The sequence below is a fragment of the Camelus bactrianus genome, chromosome 20 (genome assembly GCF_048773025.1).
Source record: "Camelus bactrianus isolate YW-2024 breed Bactrian camel chromosome 20, ASM4877302v1, whole genome shotgun sequence".
NCBI classification, from domain to species: Eukaryota; Metazoa; Chordata; class Mammalia; order Artiodactyla; family Camelidae; genus Camelus; species Camelus bactrianus.
Genome location: NC_133558.1, coordinates 37,736,315 through 37,748,402, shown reverse-complemented (window position 1 = coordinate 37,748,402; position 12,088 = coordinate 37,736,315). Strand labels below are relative to the sequence as shown.

Below are 12,088 nucleotides of genomic sequence, written 5' to 3'. Positions count from 1 at the left end.
CCACAGCATATCATTTAATTTCTCACATAAAACATGCTGCGACTCAAGTTAATGCTGAGCTCTGTGTACGCTACAGAACAGGTCTATAAAAGTTCAGTCGTTCATAAAAATGCTTTATTAGCCAAAACTTTCACATGTCCTCATGTCCCACTCTACACCATGTAACTTACGATGAGTTAATAACTATCTAAAAGTTGTACTTAAAATTATACTCTAGGGAAAACAATTACACTTCTGAGCAAAATAAAAACACTGTGTTCCTCTGGACTTCCTTAATCTGCTCATACGGAGGAAGGAGCGTCTAGAGTGGCACAAACAAGGGCATCCGGGCCTCGGCTTTCTCCCTGGTTTCCCGCCGCCATTTACAGCTCTATTTCTCTAATTGTTATTTCAACAGTAAGTAAAAGCTTTGCTTCCAAAAAACCCCTAACAAAGAGGTACAAGTTCCCAAATGCTCCTTCTCATACTTACAGAATAAGGCCAAAACAGAAACTAAGAGAATTCACCTGACTTATCTTTTCAGTGGACCTGAATCTAAGTGGCAGTGATGTGCAGAATAACTTTCAAGTCTGACTTTGAGAAAGACGTCTGCTTCCCTTCTCTTGCAAAATCCCCGTGCCGTTTGGAAAAGAAAAGAAAATGTTGTCTGAAACCCCTATTATTTGAAGCCAACATAAATTTTGTCCCCTGAAGTTGAGAGCGGCTGAATGAAGCAGCAGGAACACACCCCCCTCGGGAGGCCCCGCGGCAGTAACTGGCTGGCTGTCTCCCTGCGGGGTCTCCCCGTCAGTTTTCACAGCCCAACGGCTGCCACCCGGGAAGGGAGGGGGACCCGCGCAGACGGCGGCAGGGCTGGGAGGCCGTACCTACACTCTGGCCGCCTCGCTCACTCTCGGCTCCCGGCTCCGGCTCTGAATTCTTTGGGTGGCTCACCGCCGGCTTGGGTTTTCTCTCTGGACGGGAGGCACCGGCGGCAAACGTGTACGGGCTTGCCTTCTCCGAGCCGAAGTGCGCCAGGCTGGGCTTCTGGAGGAAGCAGTGCTTCCTGTGGAAGTGCTGCTGCGCGCTCTCCGGGTCCTGGAAGGCCTTGGTGCACGTGCCGCACTTGATCGTGAACCACGGCCCCCCGGCCTCGGCGCCCCGCTCCCCGCCGTGCGCCTGCTGCACGTGCACGTTCAGGTCGGCCACGTTCTGCGCTGTCGCCGAACACAGGCCGCAGCGAAACCACAGCCGGCCTTTGTCCAGCATGGCCTGGAGGCACCGGCCGTAGTCCTCCTTCCTGTTCACTTTGCAGATGTAGCTCTCACGGCAGCCGCAGGTCAGCAGGCCGCTGGTCTCCGCCACCGGGAAGTCGCTCTCGGTTTTAATCGACACGGCCGTTTTCTCCGACACAAACACATAATCTGTGCTGTGCCGCTCCTTGTAATGACTCAGAAAAGCTTCCTCCGCGTCAAAGGTCAGGTCGCAGAGCCCGCAGAAAGAGCGGCTCTGCACCTCGCTGTCGTGCTCGTCCTGGCAGTGCCGGGACAGCGTCTCCCTCTTGTGGAACGTCTTCTTGCAGTGGGCACAGCTGTACCTGTGAAACTGGTGACTTGCCAAAGACATGCAGTGCTGTCTCGCAGCGTCCTGGGAATCGAACATATCTTCACAGATCCGGCACTGCCACTTACCCCTTGGGGGGCTGCTTGCCCGGGAGTGATCCGCAATGGTGACAGATGAAGGACTCTCCGCAGTCAAACCGCTCACCGACGCTGCGGAGGACGGTGGCAGAGTCTCCCCTTCCTCCTCATCCGTCTCATAGAAGTACCTGTGTCCATTATGAAACTCGGTCACATGTGCCATTATCGCCTCTTTCCTCCTTAACTCCTTTTTGCATGTCCGACACCAGAAAAGAAAATTATTTAAATGTGCCCCTCCATGGATGCGGCTCATATGTAAACGGATGACTCCTGAATCTTCACACACCTTCCCACAGACCACACACTTGTAACACATGGTGTTTGCTGAGAACACGTGCTTTTCTACTGCATCCTCACTTGGGAACCGTTGACGGCATTCACAAAACCAGGCCTTAACAGCTGGCTTTGCCCGCTGAACAGAAACCACACCTTCATGGCTTTTACCTCCTAAATTCATCTTCTTTTTTGGAATGGTGCTGCAATCTTGTGAGCTAGAGTTTTGAACTGACATAGTTCTTTTAAGTGATGAAAACTTGGATGGATCTTGCAACAGGTTCAAGTCAGACTGGGGTCTGCTCCCTTCGCTGCTGTGGCAGTAAAGCAGGACTGACTCTTCCATCGAGGTGATGACTCGGACTGTGTGTCCTGAATTCTGTTTGTGATTCCGGGTACTGGTTTCGTCCACAAAGACATGGTTGCAATGTAGACAATAGCCTCGTAATATGAATTTCTCTGCCACCTGAGCAATGCTCTTCTCAGCCACAGCTACAGGACCAGCATTTCGACAACGAACTCTAAATTGGGCAAAAAAACACACTCGTAAGCGTTTTCTGAATACTGTATCTCTGCTTTGTATTACAGGAGTTATAAACTATGTATATATAAGCACTAAAAATGTTTTTCAGTAAAGATGCAGATTATATAATATTCCATCAACTCAAATACCCGAACATAACCTACAGTTTGTATGTTTCCAATCCACATATCAAAGGATAAAACTAGACCCAAAAGAGTAAAAAAGAAAAAAAATAGAGAAACTTTATAGAACTAAAAACAATACCAAAGGCACTGAAAGGGACCTTATGAGACAAACAAATAATTAACTTCTCTGTGGTAATACAGCAGTACCGAGGACCACTACAGGAAGAGTCTCAACAGCCTGGCGCTTACTCTTTAAGAACAGATTAATTTTATGTTAGTAAATGCCACGCCAGAGGTTGCTTTCATACTAATGAACCAGGCTCAATTAAGACCACACACTTCCAAAATTTTACTCAAAATAAGTCAACTTCTCTAGAAGAAAAGAAAATGGAACAACTGTGCTTCAACTGTCTTCCCTTTGCTACCAAACCTCAGAGAGAACAGATCTGCTACCAAAAGTGGGAAATTATACAAAGTATGCTTTCTAATTATAGTGGAATTAAATTGGAAATAAGAAATAATAATAACCCCCCCTAAATATTAGGAAATTAAATCCCTAAATTTTTAGAAGTTAAACAACACATTTCTAATAAATCTATGGGTCAAAAAAAGAAACCAAAAGGTAAAAGGTAAAATATTTTAACTGAGTAGAAAAGAAAACAACTTATCAAAATCTGAGGGATGCAGGTAAAGCAATGCTTAGAGAGAAACCTGTAACTTTACATGTTTATCTAAGAAGCTAGAAAAATATAAGCAAATTAAACTCAAAGTTTAAAGAGTAGAACTCAACAAACTAAAAAATGGGCAAACAACAGAGAAGCACCAGTAAAATCAAATGCTGGTTGTTTTCAAAATCTATTAAAAATTTTTGAGATCAATTATAGAAATAAATAAAGAAGCTAAAAAAGTTTTTTTAAGCCTGAATTTTTTAAAAATGAAGAAACAAAATATATTCCTGAAGTAAGAATAATCAAAGGTTTCTCATACTGCATACAGAAAGCATAACTATAAAACCAAAAGAACAATCAATCAATTACACTTAATGAGACTAAACGCTTCTGACATAATTAACAATATAAATACGCAAGTCGAGACTGGGAGAGAATATATTCACACATTTGACAAAAGATTTGTATCTAGAATATATCAAGAACCCCAACTCACTATTAAAAAGACAATCCAATTCTTAAAATCAGCAAAAGACTTAAACAGACATTTCATAAAGATCAGTGCATGTCCTACAAGCACATGAAGAAGTGTCTGACGTCACTGTTCATCAGGGAAATCCAGATTAAAGCCACAATGGGACACTCAAGAGAATAACTAAAATGAAAAAGACTAGCAACAGCAAACCTGGGCAAGGATGAGGAGGAAGTGGAACTCTCACACCTCGCTGAGGGGAACGTACGCTGGCACAGACACTCTGGGAAAAGTAGTTTCTAGTTGTAAGATTAAATACACACCTACTCTTTGATTCAGCAATTTCATTCTTAGATATTCATCCAAGAGAAGTGGAAAGACATGTCTATAAAAAGACTTGTACAAAATGCACACAGCAGCTTTCTGCACAGTAGCTAAAAACTATAAATAATCCAAATGCCTAGCAACATGAGCATTAACAAACAAATTGTGCTATATTCACACAATGGAATACTACTCACAAATATAAGGGAACAATGTATTAAACAATATGGATGAATCCTACAGATACCATGACAAACACGAGAGCACACACTGTACATGATTCCGTTTACATCAAGTTCTAGAGGAGGTAACACCAATGTAAGGTGGAAGAAGTGTCAGAATAAAGACCGTCCGTGGTGAGAGAGTGGGAGGTGACTGAGAAGGGACACAGTGGGACTTTCCATGGAGAGGTAACACAGGATGACAAAAGTGTGGGTTAACAAATGTCTCCAGTCTTCAAAATCATCAAGGTTAAGATTGGCACACTTCAATAAATCGCCACTGTATCTCAAAAACAAATAACTTTAAAAATAATTAAGGGGGTAAGGCTCATAAAGATGTATAAATAAAACAAGAATGGCAGTGCTGATTGTTATTGAAGCTGGTGATGGGTAAATGGAGGTTTGTCTTATATTCTGTTGACTTTCACACAGTGCAGAACAAGGATTTGAACTAACGATATGTAAGTCAGAACCAGGACTGGTAACATCAGTAATTATATTGAGTATATACAGAGGAATTATACTCCACTGCCTCCATTTTTTTGTGAACATATTTCACTTGAGTGTTTGTGAAAATAGCTGTTCTACTTTGTTGAGAGGTGAGAGTATAAATCAAAGTAAAATGTAACTTTATGAGAGTGTAAATGAAACACACCTGTCACGTGTTGGTAACTACTGAAGCCTGGTGAGAGGTACAAGGGGGTTCATTATACCGCTCTCCTTACTTCTGCATATTTCCTGGTAATTTCCATTATAAAGACAAAAAACCATACTTGATTATTTGACAAATGTGGCCTTTCACTGAAATATAATATTTCAACATGTCTGCGATATTTTCCACTCTGGCTGACTCAAAGGCAAGGGTGTGTGTTAACCCTCTCCTCCCAGAGGTATGACACTCAGAAAACGCACAGAACTGAGAACTGTTAGCCTGCTTAAGGTTCACGGCAATATAAACATATCCACCTTTCCCACACCTCTCACTTCTCTCATTTCTTTAAATTTGGTTAGTTTCCAGGGCAAATATGCATTCTCATTTTAGAAGGAGAGACACATGGACTAGAAAAGGATTTGTTGACTCTGCCTGCTGGTGAAGAGCTTATGGGGTGGGAGGATTTCCTTACAGCCCAAGACTAGACCAGTACAAACCTGAAATGGGCCGTGAGCTCCATGTGGGAACGCAGCGTCTGGTGGCAGGCCACACACCTGACTTGAAATGGGACGTCTTTGCACAGAGAGATCAAGAGTTTCTTTGCAAAAGATGGAAATGATATTGGGTGTGCCAGTCCCTTGTCATCTGAAAGACAAAATAAACTATAACTTGCAAAGGTTTGAGTAGAGTGACCCAGCCTTCCCCCGCCTTGGCTTTCTCAACATCAGTCGTAGTAAGTAAAACAAGATAGTTATTTACGTGCTAAAAATCCTAAGAGAAGTCATTTTCTACTCTCAGTTAACTGCAATGGATGCGGAACTCATGCTCAAACTAGAATCTGAGTCTTAAATGCAGAAAAACACCCCAACTTCCCAGATACCACAGATATACAAAACCATTACCCTGAATAAATGTTTTCTTCCCAAGTTTCTCTTCATCCCTCAAAGTAAACCTTACTCTTAGGTACAGATCAGAGACTGAGACTCTTGCTTGAAAAAGAAAAACTGAGATAAAAATGTTTCCCTTTCACAGTTCTCAAACTAACATGAGGATAATACCTCAAGAATTATCTGCGAAGTACAGTAAACCAGCAAAGATTAAAACAGTTTAACAATTTTCAGCAGAAGAGAGTATTGACATACCACCCAGTTTAAAACTCTGATGGAAATGATTCTTCCCAGACATATGCTTCAAACACTCATCCTTGCTGCTAAAAAGGAGGAAGCAATTTGGACACGCAAAACACTGAATAATCTGAGGAAGAAGGTTGTTTTTATGTCCATCATCTGCAGCTTCCTAAAACATAAGGCAAAGCCGTATTACAGACAACTAAAATCAATATTCAATTTCTTACATCAACTTTCAAAATGTCCAACTTATTATTTACTTGGAATATTCTGTATCAACTTTTAACATGAAAACTTTTCTTCCCTGAGTGTGAACTACAATTTTTAATCATAAATGAGGTCCCATATATGAAATTTTTCATTTTTTTCCTTAAAAACAAATTATGACCATCTTTCTGTGACAATAAACATATGTTTGCTCTCTATACATTTTTCTTTATACATACACATCCATATGCAATATTATTTAAATGCATAATTGTTTTCACATCACATACACTTCTCCTTATGTTTTACTTTGTTCACTGTACTCAACAATATAGCCTATGTTTACAAATATGTATTCTTCCATAAAATTCTCTATGTTTAATCATTTACAAAAATACACAGAAATAAACATACAAAGGGAGTTGGCATTGTTTCATCAAATACTGTCATCTTACAGATTCCTCTGCTTCTTAGTTTTTTTATTCCACAATACTTAATGGAAATCCCTAAAAATCAACTCTCACAGCTCTAGCTTACTCTTCTTAATGGTTACAAACTACTCCCTGGTGTGGATCTACTAAGATGTAGTCAACTATCCATTTCCAGGCTCTCTCTCTCTTTTTTTTTTTTGGCCACTATAAACAAAGATTTTGTAAATATCGTTGAATATATATCCTTATTTAAAGGTGCTTTTCTCTCATTATCAGGAGTGGTCCTACTGGGTTAAAAGGTTTATTATTTGAATATTAAAAGACATTGTGTAATTGCTTTCCACAAAGGCTCCACCAGTGGACGTATCCCCTGGCACCGGATGAGCCTGGCACAACAGCTGTCACAGACCTTACTCTCACATCTGCAGTCTTACAGATGCTGTGAACTCCCTGATACTTTAGTGGACACTTCCCGTCTACTAGTGAGTCTGAGCACTTATCCGTGCAGTTCTACAGATATTCCATATTCTGTGGATTGTTTACTCCATGTCCTTTAGGCGCATGTTTCAACTGTTTTTGTTTTTTTCCCTCTGGTCAACCTGTACCCATTCTTTGTTATCAAAACTAACTCTGTCTCATCCTCTATTTTTCAAACATTTTTCATCAAACATCTGTCTATTAATTTTGTATATGGTCACTTTAAAATTTTGATACAAACAGGTAGACCTTTTCTAGCGTCTAGGTTTCCAAACTTGGATAAGAGCCTCCTCCATCCCAAAATTAGAATAGTTTTCAGTGTATATTTATGTGGGTACATATATGTATATGCGCTTGTGTACAACAAAAATTTAACCTCCTGTTAATGGTACTTAGAGTAATAGTCTTAAAAGCTGTATTGCGTCTTCTTAACTTTACTACCACTGATGTTAGGGATATTAGAATAGTAGCTGCTTATGAGATGCAGCAGGAGGGGGGACAGGAAATTTACATGTATACCGAGCACATGTCACACACCACACTGGGGTTCAAATGTGCTTGCCCACTTAATCCTTACAGTAACCCCAAAAAGTACTATCTTCATCATTTACAAGTGAGGAAACTGAAGTTTAGGTAAGTCAACAAAATCACCACGCCCCTCCAAGCTGCACCCTCAGGAGAGACAAAGCTACCATCACATCCAGCTTTCTGTCTTTGGTGGTAAATCGTATGCTCCTTCCACTCCTCCTCACCCCATCTTATTGTGGTGAGTGCCATGCAGAAATAACACCCAGTATGTCTTGCATTCCAATTAGAAGGTTTCAAATAAGAGCACTAGAAGCATGACTAACCACCAGTTTACTAACCACAAGTGTCCCCTACTCGAAGAACTCTAAGAAGCTTTAGTTCAATTATGAGTTATAAATGGATTCAAAATAAGTTTGTTTAAATTGTTTGCTCAAGAGAACAAAACTGTGATTCTACATACAATTTTACTGGGCTATACCTATTGCAAAAGTATAGCATATTTGTAAATACCTTCTACAAACTGGGGAAGGAACGGGATATAGGATGTCTGGCAAGTTAACATACTCAGTTCCCTTTTACGGTTTTATTTCCAGTTACATTAAAAACACACACACACACACCATACAAATCTGTGCACATACATAAAAAATTAGAGCCACAGTAAGATGCCACTTCACAGACACTCACTGGGACGGCTATTTTAAAAGACAGATAATAAGTGGCAAGGACGCGAAGAAACTGGAACCCACACACACTGCTGGTGGGAAAGTAAAATGGGGCACTGTGTTGAATAACAACTTGGCAGTTCTTCGAAAACTTAAACTCAATAACCATGTGAGCCAACGTTAACTCGTTAGGGAAGTGGAAATATATGATTACACAAAGACTTGGACCTTTGTTTACATCAGCATTATTCACAATAGTCACAAAGTGGGCACGACTGATGCACTGATACACAGAAAGTGGCCTCCGCCCGCAGGCTGGAGTGTCACCGCAGTGATGGGGTGAGCGCCAACACAGGCCACGCACACAGAAGCCCAGAAAACACGGTGCCAAGTCAAAGAACCTCGTCACAGAAGTCATTTAAATGAAATGTCCAGAAAAGGGAAAGCCAGAGAGACAGAAAGTAGTTTCCTGATTGCCTAGGGCTGGGGAGGATGGGATGACAGGGGGAAAGTCGCCTTGGAGGGCAGAGTGGCCCTCGGAGCAGAGTGAGACGCTGAGGCGCACCGGGGCTCACAGCACGCCCTCCACAGTCCTCACCTGCACCCACAGGGGGAAGAGCGGGCAGCGAGCTGGTGACATGCCCGCTGGATAGCTTTAGTGTCAGAAAACACTGAACACTTGCTACTCAAAGTCTGACCCAAAGACCAGCAAGCACTGCCATCACCTAGAAGCTTGTTAGAAATCTTGAATCTAAGGCCCCGTATCAGATCCCGAGTCCGAACCTGCATTTTAATAAGATTCCAAGTGACTCACATTAAAGTTTGAGTGGCACTAGTCTAGACCAAAGAAACTGGAGATAAAAAGGGAGAGCAACAAGGCAAACAATGCAGACTGTGGCTAGTTTCACTCTCTTTGAAGAACGTCACCTTCACGGAACAGAATTCGTAGGTATACGATCTTCTAGCGACCTCTTCTGGCTGATTTAAGATACGGAATTACAACCTAAGCGCACCGGTTCCCGCCAGTCCTGTGACAGACACTCCAAAGAATAAGCAATAAGGAGCTTTTCTTGATCACTATATGTCAGGCCCTAAGTGCTTTACATCCTATTACACTTTCTCTCAACAATCTGTGTGGAAGAGTAACAATTCCGCTTCAGGGATGAGAACTGAGCTCACAGATGTTCAGGAACTTGGGGAGAACACACAGCTAGTACAAGCGACAGTGGAATCCAGGTCTGTCTGACGCCAAAGCCTTTGCTCTGCTTTACCACGCTGCCTCCCAGAGGCCAAATGTCATACATTTACTTCCTGGGGAGATGGCAAGAGGGAGGGCAAAACAGGATACAGTGAGCGATTCCCAGAAAAAAGGACGCAAATTAATGAAATCTGGGAAAACACAAATGAGAGTATTCAATCAAATCTGAAATACCTATTCAGATTTACTGAAGAAAAAAGATAACGGCATGGAGTATGGAAACATGCCCTGAGAGGAATCTAATTCTGAAAAAGGCAGAATATGAGTGGCCCATTGCAAACACTAAAAACTGCGGAATGTAGTTGTGCCCTTTCCACTTCTCCCCCCAAACCTCCGTCAGGGCCACAGAGTGCCCTATCATGTATTTCTTCTCTATGTCTTTTGGCTCCACTTTAAGGTCTTTGTTCTAAATGTCATTACCTAAGTAAATCCTTTTCTCATCTCAAAGCTAAATTACTGCCAGAGTCGCCTAAACTGGTCTCCTTGTCCACATCTTTGAATCCACCCTGAACACTGGTGCCATTCTAAGTCCACCCAATCTCTTTGGTGTCCCTGAAAAAGGAGCAGAAATTAGGTTCTAGAATTGAAAGCCCTTGTAGCTCTGAAGATATAAGCATTATTTTCATCATGCCGCTGTTCTATGATAGTGCCAATACCTTCCCAACATCAAGTGTAAAATCTTGTGCCTTTATAGTCAAGTTACTACTTATGTTGGGAGTCCCCAAGGCCATCCCGGGTTCCAAGGCTGGCGAGGACTCACGGGACTTGGCGTACAGCTGTACTAATGCCGTGATTTATCACAGGAGAGGCTACAAAGCGAAATCAGCAAGAGGAAAAGGCACACTGGGCAGAGTCCAGGAAACCAGGTGTGAGATTCCAAGGGTCCTCTCCCCATGGAGTCACACAGGACACAATTCCTCCAGCAATGAACTGCGACAAGGCATGTGAACAGCAGTCATGCTGGGCTGGGTCACCTCTGCCTATAAGTACAGAGCTCCAGACTCCCACCCGGCAAGCAGGTGGTCAGCGTACACCATGCTGTTTGCTCCAACAGTTCAGGCACAACAAGGCACTCACATCAAGAACGGCAGGAACCCGCCAAGGTCTAAGTTCCCAGACACAAGCTAAGCGCCAACCTTGCAAGCAAGCCTAAGGACAGAAGTCTCAGGCCTGCTGGGTTAAGTGTTCTCTGCACGCTACCCGCTCCCACATTCACTATCCTGTCTGGGCTTTCACTCACACTTTCCTGGAATTATCACTTGTACTTTCTGTCTATCCAAATCCAGTCCCTGAGGACCTCTTCTCCTCCACAGGGCTTCTCTCCCCATCCTCTAATTTCTGTATCACCTGGTGATGCACCATTAAGGTTTGTTCATTCTCGAGCACAAGCTCCCTGCGTGTAAGAACTATGGTTGATTTCTCCATACAGGATACAGGCTCCCCGCACTAACGACCGAGCACATTATCCAGCACCAGAGCAGAGCTCCGTCAGAGACCCTTGACAGCACAAGTCTTCACTTCCTATGGGCACCTATACAGGATCCACGTTATTACCCATGTTACATTTCAAGTTTAGGCCTAGGTATTAGCAAATTCTGAAAACATGATTTAAAGAAAAACCCTATTACTCCCTGAATGTTACCATTTTACTATTTCAAAATCTTATATTTACCCAGCAAATACATCAAACATGGATCTTCTCATAGGTTTTTAGCTACAAGGTTGTTTAATGTGTTATTGTTTTTAATAATACAAAAATTTAAATGATACATCTAATAGAAAATTAAATGAACTATAATATAGTCACACAGTAGAATGCCATTCACTGAAAATGATCCAACAAATTATTTAAACTTATGTTTACAATACACTGCTTTTCTTAATTACAAAACAATTTAGATACTTTATCCTACCTAAAAAATATTTATATATGGAGAAACAGCACAAACACATAAAAATGTCAACAATGGTTATCTCTATAAGTGAGATTAAGAGTGATTTCTTATTTTCTATTTGTTGGTATTTTAAAATTTTCCACAGTGAACATACTGCACAATTAACATTTTTGTAATATTAATAAGTCACTAAAGGTATCTAATACCAAATATAGCAAACACTCATTACAGAATTATTTATTACATGAATTTGCTAATAACATTAATCAGTCTCACGTCCTTGAGATTTAACACTTAATGAGAGTCACATAACACAGCCTTTTAAATAAATACCAGGTCTATTTCTTCACACTAGCATTAATAAAGGAACTGTTATTTACCACATGACTCCAACATTTCCACTAGCAGTGACCGGCAGTGCATGTAAAAATAAGGTTCCAGTTCTCATCACATGACTAACTCACAGTTAATTTCACAGAGCAACTCCATAAAAGGAAGGGTCTTTATGATCATTTTAGGACAGCTGGCTTTCAGCTATCAAGTTTGCCTGCCCACAGTAAGTG

The 12,088-nt window shown here is 41.6% G+C and overlaps 1 protein-coding gene across 4 annotated transcripts in view; it reads right to left on the bottom strand.

The window, feature by feature from the left end:
- ZNF451 (zinc finger protein 451) overlaps positions 1 to 12,088 on the bottom strand; it is a 72,879-nt gene that overhangs the window by 24,442 nt on the left and 36,349 nt on the right. For all 4 annotated transcript variants that reach the window (XM_074348975.1, XM_074348978.1, XM_074348977.1 and 1 more), the window contains exons 8-10: positions 6,080 to 6,233; positions 5,435 to 5,582; positions 867 to 2,473 (exon numbers count right to left, since the gene is read on the bottom strand). In XM_074348975.1, coding sequence (XP_074205076.1) covers positions 867 to 2,473; positions 5,435 to 5,582; positions 6,080 to 6,233 — 1,909 coding nt within the window. The remainder of the gene's footprint in view (positions 1 to 866; positions 2,474 to 5,434; positions 5,583 to 6,079; positions 6,234 to 12,088) is intronic.